The 10,207-nt window shown below is 38.8% G+C and overlaps 2 protein-coding genes across 2 annotated transcripts; both read right to left on the bottom strand.

Moving 5' to 3' along the window:
• Positions 1 to 418: 418 nt before the first annotated feature.
• LOC140554250 (NAD(P)(+)--arginine ADP-ribosyltransferase 1-like) lies at positions 419 to 3,210 on the bottom strand. The gene is made up of 3 exons (XM_072677121.1): positions 1,990 to 3,210; positions 1,760 to 1,868; positions 419 to 1,634 (listed from the first exon to the last, which is right to left on the bottom strand). Exons 2-3 carry the CDS (start codon positions 1,823 to 1,825, stop codon positions 930 to 932), a joined length of 771 nt encoding a protein of 256 aa, XP_072533222.1. The 5' UTR covers positions 1,826 to 1,868; positions 1,990 to 3,210; the 3' UTR covers positions 419 to 929.
• A 1,848-nt stretch (positions 3,211 to 5,058) lies between these two features.
• On the bottom strand, positions 5,059 to 8,756 carry LOC140554249 (GPI-linked NAD(P)(+)--arginine ADP-ribosyltransferase 1-like). Its single transcript, XM_072677120.1, has 3 exons — positions 8,708 to 8,756; positions 6,603 to 6,700; positions 5,059 to 6,507 (listed from the first exon to the last, which is right to left on the bottom strand). Exons 1-3 carry the CDS (start codon positions 8,712 to 8,714, stop codon positions 5,740 to 5,742), a joined length of 873 nt encoding a protein of 290 aa, XP_072533221.1. The 5' UTR covers positions 8,715 to 8,756; the 3' UTR covers positions 5,059 to 5,739.
• Positions 8,757 to 10,207: the final 1,451 nt, after the last annotated feature.

The following is a 10,207-nucleotide window of genomic DNA, read 5'->3' as shown; positions in this document are numbered from 1 at the left end:
GGTCAGACTTGACTGGGGTGAAGTTTAGAGCTGCAGTGAGTTAGGATTAGGGCCAGGTTTGGGATTACATATTTTACATATATTGCTCTGTAAGGCTTCTAGAATGATTTATGCTTTTCCTTCACCTGTTTAAATAACCTTAGAGATTGTTTTAAGACTCTTAGACTCTTAAAGGCTTCTTTCTGGGAGAATGTAAAGGCCTTGGCGGCCTGTTCACATATCTGTACCTCTCAGTAAATCCTCTTTCCCCTCTCAGTGCACCTAGTCTAGTCTTGTCCAGTTTATGACCAGCATCTCCAGTTCCAACTTCACGACTCAGGTTTAATGTTTAGAGGCTTTAGAAAGAGACCACTCGCTCACAAGTCACTGTAACAGCCAGAGCTCAACAAACAAAGTTTGATGCAAAACATGTTGATATTTATTCTGAAAATAATTCAGGAACAATGATTTCAGGAACAAAATAAAATGTAAATGTAAAGAAAAAATAAGGAAAATAAAAAAAAACAGCAAAAGATTTAAATGTCCTTCTCCTGACCTTTAAGAATTTACTGTAGTAGCAAAGCAGTTAAGGGTCTATGACCCAGGTAAAACTTATGACTTATGACTATGAAAATTATAATTAGGCAATTTAAAAATGAATAAAAAGTACAGTACAGTAAAGTACAGTAACGTTTTACCCAGTGTAATTTACAGCATTTACTAATTTATTTATTTCCTCAAGATGAACCTGCGTTTAAACTCAGATCTCTAACCCTACTTTGGATTTTTTTTATGACTATGAAAATGAATAATTAGGCAATTTAAAAAGGAAAAAAAATCCAGACCAGACAAACAAGCCCTCACAACAAACCTGCGTTTGAACTCAGATCTCTGCACTGTATCAGTGTATGATCTGTTTATTGGTGTTAAAACAGTGGGACGGTAATAAATTAGGATGGCACTATTTTTGCACAGTTAAGGTCACTCCTCTTTGTTTCACTACTATTGAGTTTATAAACCACCTCACACCATGTCTTTTTTTCAATGGAAGTGACGTTAAAGACCTCGTAAGGGGGGATTAGCACCTCACTCTCATGCTGGAATTTTGAGTAATTTTGCACAGAAGCTCCGAAACACGTGTAGATTTCAAAACAGGACCTATTACCAAAACGCACTGAATCGTTGTTTAAAGAGGTGGAGGTGAAAGACCCAAATCGAACTGTTTTATTGAAAACGTCAGTTTGAAATGTAACATTAGTTCTGCGATATGTGGTCAAACAGGCATTTTGCTTCTGATTGAGTTGCTGAACGGCATCAGTCAGAAAGAAAAACAGTGTGTAAAACTTAAAGTTTTCTGACTTGTACGCTTTCTTTCCATTACGAGTAGCAGTGTTAAATTCTCTAAATGAGCAGTTTTTATTTTTTTCAGGATTCCCTGTATACAGGTATATGGCTGCACTCTGGTTTTTGTCAAGTCCATCTTTAGAGCATTTATTAAGTGCGTTGTTCCAGGCGGCTGAAAAACCAGGAGTGTTCTTCTTTTCATGTTCCATGTACTTTGACAGCACTACCTTGTTCATAGCATCCTTACACCCATCATATGCATCATCTACAGAGTCTTTGGCCATGTCCAGGGGCAGAACATCTGCACTGCTCTGAAAGAGAATTGACAAAGTAGGAAAATGATGATAATAATAATAAAAATTATTATTATTATTATTATTATTATTATTATTATATGTGTAATTTCACCTTGCACCTTTCTGTAAATTACACCTACCTTCTCTGCAGACAAAGAAACTGTCAGCAGAAACAGCACACTGACCACAGACACAGTCATCATCATACAGCTCAAGTCTTGTCTATGGAAGAATGAAAAGAACTACAGACTGCAGAGAGAAATCAGAGGGTATGAGAGACATGACCATTAAAAAAACATATGAAAGGAGAGCTTGGAAGAAAGATGGTGAAGTCTAAAATGACCATTAGGCACCTTTACACTTTACTGACCTGCTCCTGGTAGAACCGTGACCTCCAGCTGCCTAAAACTTGCAGACACTTGAATTCACAGGCTTGAAGCTCAGATGTAAGATTTCCAATTCTGTAATCCAGATGTTAACCAGAGTAGAACAGATGTGCTCAGTTAGGAAAACCAGTCTTTACATCAAGAAGCAATGAAATGATACAAAGACACTCAACTGTATCTATAAGTCACTGTAAATAAATTGGAAACAGTGAGCCAGATGGTTTGGGGTAAGTTGAGCCAGGTCAGCTGACTCCATCATGATGCCACTGAATACGATTGCATCTCCACTGTATAAACTAATATTTTAGTGTATGTATCTGATAAAATTAATGAACACAGATTAAAGCATTCTAATTAAAAATTCTAATTTAACAATTTCTCTGTAAGAAACCAGAAGTAACATGTGATCTCAAACACAGCAAGATTTACATTTACAGCTATGACGACCATTTAGACAACACCACCATACCAACAACAGGAGGACAAAGACACTTTACTCACCTGCTCTGGATACAACAGTGGCCACCAGTGAGCTCAAGCTTGCAAATAATGTTGACTTTAATAAAATTTCAGGATCACGTTGGAGTTCAGTAAAATTCGTACTGAAACAGCTGACCAGAGCTTATTTCTGTGCACAGCTGAGTTTATATATGTGGTGTGGTCACGCCCCACTCTGAAGATCACAGCCCCTATATATCCATGCTAGATTTAGAAATGAGTTTGTCAGTTCTGCGTTTTCCTCACCTATGACTTTATCATTTAGCATCATTCACACATACTTTATATGTCCAAAAATTTGTGGCAGCACTGAGCCATTCTGAGCCACATTAACTCCAGTTTTCTGCATTTTCACACGATGTGAATCTGGCAGTTCTTTACATTGCAATCTTTGCGATTGATCTTGTAGATGTTATGTTTGGTGTATGTATGTAAATTGCTTAACAGGCTCCTCTGGGTGATCTAAACCTATAACGAGAGCAAACCGATTCCACTGACTGTTCTGGGCTTCATCAGCTTCATTGTTGGTGTATCTGAATGATCTCACAGACGACTGGTGGGAGTACGTGTAAAGATGAACGTACTAGATTAACTTTGTGGTCTTTGGTTTTCACCAACTTCTGCAGAGCCGTGTGGTCATCTGTTTGACGTGAATGACTGCCACACCAAACAGTGATGAAGCTGCTCAGCATGCTCTTCATCATGGACTAGAAATTGGTGAGGATCTGGAGAGGGTTGTTTGTTCTTTGAGGCAGATATGAGGTGTTATTGTGCTATTCTTTTATGTACACCCTATGTACACACCATATATGTGTGTGTATGTGTATGTATATATATATATATATATATATATATATATATATATATATAGCACAATAACACCTCATATCTGCCTAAAAGAAAAAACAACCCTCTCCAGATCCTCACCAATTTCTAGTCCAATTCCAACTTCAAGTCCAAAATTAATATATGAAAACAATTATATATATATGTGTATGTGTGTGTGTGTGTGTGTGTGTGTGTGTGTGTGTATGTATGTATATATATATATGTTTTTTTCTTTTTTTTCATATATGAATTTCAAGTAACTTAAAGCTGACTCTTCAGGAGAGTTTCCTCTGTGACCAGCCGACTGCAGCCCATCAACCCATCAAAAGACACTGTTTGATGTATATAACTATCATAACAGAAATATGTTTAACAACCTTAAGTCATTTGGCCATTCAGACTGAAGAGACAGGCAACAGGCTACTTTGAAACCTCTACTTTTTTACCCTCCCCTGAAGACGCTCTCATAGGTGACTCTGGTTTTTGGTGTCGTGGTTGCTCAACAGCACTTTACATCCTGTACCAGGACCACATGACCGGCCTTATGCTTGATGTTCATACCTTCTCTATCTGCACCAGTCATGTTAAACATATACAACTCAGCTGTTCTACTGACTCCCTCACTGGCTACATACTATAAGCTTAAAGCCCTGTTTCATAGCTGCTTTTGCCTCTTCGTAGAGTGACCCACATCAGTCTGCAATACACCTTCTCCTGTCTCCAGGCTAGTCTGAGATACTGTAGAAAGTATGAACCATGAGAGGCTGCTGTTAAAGCTCACACTTTAAACATCACTTAAGGCTGACGACTTAGAGAGGTTCTGTATATCTCTTTGTGTATCCTTGGTGTAAAATCCAACAGCTCAACTTATTTAACAAAAAAAGCCATATACTGTACAGATCTTTAAGAATGGCCTAAAGATGGACTCCTCAGGGTCATGTCTGAGTCAGCTTAGTCCGCTTTCTCTGCGAACACTCACCCTCCACTAAGTCAGTAGGTCAACACCAATGAGCCTTGCACCATGCGCCATGTCTCCCTCTAGTGGTGCAGTGGGCTAAGCTTTGGTGTATAATACACCACAGCCGGTGTGTGTATATAGCTTGTATTCATCAGTAACACTGACACTGAAACTCCCTAAAAATTAACGTATGCTAAAGTTTACATTCAGCAACACCAGTTACATTGATACTGAATTCCCAGCAGAAAAAATGAAGGCTTCAGACATCAAATGGCATCCTAGCTGCCTGTCTATGATGCACACTGACATGTCTTCTACATTTAAAGTGGTTTTGACATGGTGTTTACTTGCTGTTTGGTTACTTTATCACTTGGCCAGGTAGTTAATGTCTTAAAGTGGTAAGTGGTTATGAAAGCTGAGGCTAAATGAGGAATACCTTCAGTAGGTGTTAAAGTGGGCTATAGGGTATGTATAAAAGAGCAGAACAGTCAGATATAAATATCATGGGACAGATAGTTGGAAAATCCCACAGATCCCACTAATAGCATCTAAGCTATGTGCTAGGGATGTCCTAATCAGAATACCCAAATGCTTACTGTCAGACGATACCGATCTGATCTTTGTTTATACAAATAAGCAGCCTCACAACTGAGATAAGACATGCTGTTAATGAACACCAGTAAACACCAGTAAATCACTGTCCTTTTCTGACCAGTTTATAGAATCAGATTAAAGTCTAAAACCAGTTTAAAGTTTGGTTGCAACTTTTTATAAATTGCTTTATAGTGTGTTTTGATACCAGTCTGACTGACCTTCCTGACCATTCAGCTTCCAGTTCCTTTTAAACCACTTCAAGTTACTTTGCATGTGTGGAAAAAAAAAAAACCTGCCTGGTAAATACTTTATCATAAAATAGAAAAATATTTTGTAATGTACATTTTTATGATTTATGCAAGTCATGGTAAAACCCATATATAGATTTCTTTTGAACAGTGATTCCAGTAACAGAAATGAAGAAAACATGGAAATAAAGAAAAACAAACAAACATAAGTTTAAGTGAAAAGTGAAACGTACCCCTGAGCAGGTATTGTAATTCACCACCATCATTCTATTCATTATATGGGGTGTCCACAAACATTTGGACAGGTAGTGTATCTGCAACAATGAGCTATCAAGAGTGCATGCCTGTAATCTGAATCTTAGTTAAAGATCACACTGAGACCTTTAAGACCACATAAAAATAATTAATTAGGCAAAGCGATCCAACTTTTCCTGGACACTGGTTCTCCAGGTCCAGAGCTAAGGTACCCAACATCTAGTGTAAAGCCCTCCCAGAAGCATAGAGGCTGTTAGTGTATATAAACTGCCTATTCATCTCTATTTCAGAAGAAATGCATTCATTAAAAGGGGTGTTCATAATATATACAGTAGGAGCTTCATACCATCTGTTTATTGAATAAGCCACACAGCAGGAAACAGTAGGGTAGATAAATATAGGGACGGCGCTCCTGCTGCTGAACTGCTGTTGGTTTTTGCACACCGAAGGTCACTCCTCTTCCCAACACTTTTGAGTATATAAACCACCTCACACCATGTATTCTCTTCAATGGAAGTGATGCGAAAGACCTCGTATGGGGGGATAAGCACCTCTCGCTCATTTGAGAATGCTGAGTATTTTTCCACAGCAGCTCCGAAACAAGTGAACACTTCAAAACAGGACTTATTACCAAACCCTGTCAAACTCTTTACCAAAGAGCTGGAGGTGAAAGACCCAAATCGAACAGTTTGATTGAGAACATCTGTTTGAAATGTAACTTTGGTTTTGCGATATGTGGTCACACACCCTGTTTGATTTTGTTTGAGTTGCTGAATGGCGTCAGTCAGAAAGAAGTGCAGTGTGTAAAACTGAAAGTGTCCTGACTTGTACGCTTCTTTTAAATGGCGAGTAGCAGTGTTAAATTCAGAATAAGAGCAATCGTTCCTACAGACAGGTTCCCTTGTATACATGTATATGGCCACAGACTGATATTTCCCAAGTTCAGCTTTGACATATTTACTAAGTGAAACCTTCCAAGCGTTGGAGAAACCAGGAGTATTCTTCTTCTCGTATTCGAAGTAATTTGACATCACTAATGCATTCATGGCATCTTTACAGCCATCATAGCTGTCATCCACAGAGCCTTCAGCCATGTCCAGGGGCAGGACGTCTGCACTGCTCTGCAGGAGGAATGGTGGAAGAACATTACTAATAATGATTACAATAATAATTCTAATATATTTAGTTTGTAGAACAACTTTCTGTTGACACCTACCTTCCATATAGTCAAAAAAACTGTCACCAGGAACAGCACACTGACCACAAACACGGCCATCTTCACACCACTCAGGTCTTTTATAGACAAATTACAAACTGCAGAGAGAAATCAGAGGGTCTTAGCATCTCTACAAGGACACATGCCCATCAAAACTTATTAAAGAAGAGTTGCGGAGCTGGAGAAAGCAGGGAAAGTACAAATGCAGACGTGAAAAAATACTATGCCACATTTAAATTTCATAATATGCACACTTGATTTTCATTTGACCTATATTGAGAGATGGAGGCAATATAATTACACATTAAACTGAAAAAATGTTAAATAAATTTGTAAAATGTAATTAATAGAGTTTTCTAGTGAGGAACAAGTTAGGACACCTAGAACCAGGTGTAGAACATCAGCTGCAGATAATCAGAACATGGTTGGAGAGGATTATTCTGGAGGAGTCTGAGGTCTTATTTAAACCTCAGACGTTTAGTCTGGTCTGCTCTTGATTGTTGAAGTGAGTGGTGAAGAAGATCACCATGTCCAGATCCAAAGAGCTCACTGGGGCCTTCAGAAAGAAGATTGTAAATCTAGAGGAGTCTGGGGTTCTCCACTGGCACTGGCACAGCCAGGACTGATTTCTAACTGTTCTGAGATCTTTTTAAATCCCTTCCCAGACTCTTACTACTGCCAATATGGCCAGGCCTGTCTGTCAAAGCAAGTTCAGCCCGAGATCAAATAAGGAGTAAAGAAATATCCAACAATCCTAAAAAGTCATCACAGGACTTATAGGTAGCTCTCACCACCATTTATGCCAGAGTACAGCATCTACTGTCAGAAAGCCCTTTAGAATAAGGGGTGTACCATTTCACACTGTGCCTAATATGAAGTCTACGACTATGGCTTTGTCTACAATATCAGATCATTCAGATTAAAGAGAAAAGACTCTTGGAAGTCTTGGAGGATTTAGTAGCAGTAGCAGAAAATCTTTTGTGCTTCACTTTTGCTGATTTTTCAATCCAAGCCTTCCTTGACAGTGGTGTGCCGTCTCATTCTCACAAAATCTCATTCACCATCTACGCCACACCTCCTACCTGGTTCACTAACTGTGTAGAAGAGAGCGAGGATATTGACCTTTCTCTTGTATGAGCTCTGTACATCCTTTCACCATGTGACAACATATTCAGGAAGCTCCTGTAATTTGTATCAGGCTGTGATTGACAGGAGCAGCAGAAAGTAGAACTAAAGAGTACACAAACAAGTGTATGCAAATCTAAAACTGTGCTCTATTTACCGCCCCCTACATGTGAAAATCCATATCCCTACAGCGAGCACTAGTATAGGGACTGTCGTGCAACAGCAGAGTGCATCAAACAAACCGTCTGACCGTCTGCCTTCCTCAAAGAAGCTGTGCGTAAACCTTCAAATCAAACACTGCACTGGATTATGGATTATTATGTACATTATTTGTACATTATATATTCTTCTTCATTTTAATCTGTGAATTAACTTGCCACAGAACCGTGCTATTGAACGTTGACTACTCTGCTAGCGTGGTGCAAGTTACGTGAGGTCACAAAATGGATCAGATTCTTATGCTTATTCATTTGTCATGCTTCAAGAACTGACTGTTCACTTTTTGCTTATGTGTAGATCCCACCCCTTGCCAAATGGCACTGTCAGTGGTGCTAATGTTATGGCTGATTGGTGTATCATACATTCTAATGTTTAAAAGTGAGTGTAATTTATCAACAGATTAGCTCCAAGATGCTCTGCTAGGTTCTTATTTCCAAAATGCTGGCCAGAGGTGGGCAATGTGACTGTATTTTATTGAATGTCAATGATGTCAGTACTTAAAGAACACTGACCAACAGCATGTTTCCTCACAGAGAGTATTTTTTAAGTTTTAAGTAAGTTTTTAAAACCAGCTTCTGGTGAATATTGTATGCATGACAAAATATGATACATGATAAACATTTTTAACAAATCGCCCAGCTGTACTGTGAGGTGAAATAAGCTGGTAACACATTTGGAGAATCCTATGACTGATAAATGTATGTATAAATGAACAGAAAACTGAAAGGTAGACTATTGTGGCTTAACTCTCGCTCACTTACCTCCCATGATTCTTCTCAGCTATCCCTGATCATGTGTTTATAGTATCTGGTCTTGCATTTAGAAAAAGCCTTCCCTGACTGAAATCGAAAGTCTCAACAATCTTATGCTCACACAACTCTGGCGTCATATTTACACAGCAACCCACATCCTGTGCAAAGAGCAACACCTATTGCAGTCAGAGAGGAGCACAGTTAGTAGTAGACTTTAGTAGCGGACTGATACAGCTGTGACATGTGAGCACCATCATTCTTACCCACTGCAACAAGGTTCTACGACGAGTCTCCCTACAGACTGAACTGCACTGAATTACGCTGTACAGGTTGAGACAGGATTTGGACCTGCACTGTCCTGTATTGCATAACCTGCTGCTGTTCCCACATGACACAGCTTTCATCAGGTCCATCAAGTTTTTTTATTAAGCGTAAAATTAACCTTGTATTGGTCCATTAATCATCATCTGCAAGTTCTGCGCCTATACATTCACGGTAGTCATTGTTTTAATATTCAGACACACTAGGCTAGGGTGCCACCTGTGTATTTATGTTTCAGGTTTAGCTTTGGGCTAGACAGGCTATTAGTTTTGTTCTTTCTTTCCTTTAGCGTGGTCCAGTGTCCACCTTTACTGTTTACTATTTTGGTCTACATATCAGAAAATAAGCATTTATCGTGTCCATGTTCACCTTATATTAAAGGTATGCTCATTATGGTCATGATGTATTGGCAATATGCTGAATAAGCTTTATTATAACTTTAGCGCAGTCCAGTGTCCACCTTTACTATTTAATTTGCAAGTTTAAACCATATTCATTTGTATCCAATCTGCTTGTAACAGATATTTGGATGTTAGTTTTATCCGTTTGTAATAAACCCTTCTTGATGCAATTATTAAGTTAAGCTGTGGCTTCTTGATTATGAAATTACTGCTGTGGTTGTCTTGCTTGCTGTGTTGTTGCCTCAATCATACACATTTTTAATGTTACCTCCTTACTACCCCTAGCTATAACAGCTATAGGGTCCGGATTAGGGTCAGGGTGTTGGCTAGATTTTGGATTAAGGTCAAGATTAGAGTATGGTAAGGGATGAGATTACATTTTGGGTTAAGGATAGGGTTAAGTTTAGGGCCAGGGTTGGGGTTAAGGTTTTTGTTGAAGTTTAGGTTGTGGTTGTGATTAGAGGACCATACTAGGATTAGAGACAGGTTTAGGATTAGGTTTTGAGTCGTGGTGACATTGTTGTGGATTACAAGATGGTTAATGAGAATTTACTTGAAATAGGGCCAGTGTGCGAGTGAAAGTAAGGCTAGGTTTAGGGTTGGGTTTTAGGTTGAGGTTAAGGTAAGTGTTAGAATTATGGTTTGGATTGGGGCCAGTGTTAAGGTTAGTGAGAATTAAGGTGGATCTGTTTAATGGAGGCAATTTGGACCCCATTTATTAATTAATATGACTTATGGATACATGGATTGTATTCTGAACAAATCTTAGCCGCATGCATTTACACTG

Source organism: Salminus brasiliensis, chromosome 4, assembly GCF_030463535.1.
Source record: "Salminus brasiliensis chromosome 4, fSalBra1.hap2, whole genome shotgun sequence".
NCBI classification, from domain to species: Eukaryota; Metazoa; Chordata; class Actinopteri; order Characiformes; family Bryconidae; genus Salminus; species Salminus brasiliensis.
Note: the sequence above shows the minus strand (reverse complement) of the source record. Positions and strands in the feature narration are given on the sequence as shown.

Coding starts and splice junctions, on each gene's coding strand:
- LOC140554250 (XM_072677121.1), bottom strand. CDS start 1,825: ATGATGATGACTGTGTCTGTGGTCAGTGTGCTGTTTCTGCTGACAGTT. Junction 1,635..1,759: donor TTTCTTTGTCTGCAGAGAAG/GTAGGTGTAATT, acceptor ATTCTCTTTCAG/AGCAGTGCAGATGTTCTGCC.
- LOC140554249 (XM_072677120.1), bottom strand. Junction 6,508..6,602: donor TTTTTTTGACTATATGGAAG/GTAGGTGTCAAC, acceptor TTCCTCCTGCAG/AGCAGTGCAGACGTCCTGCC.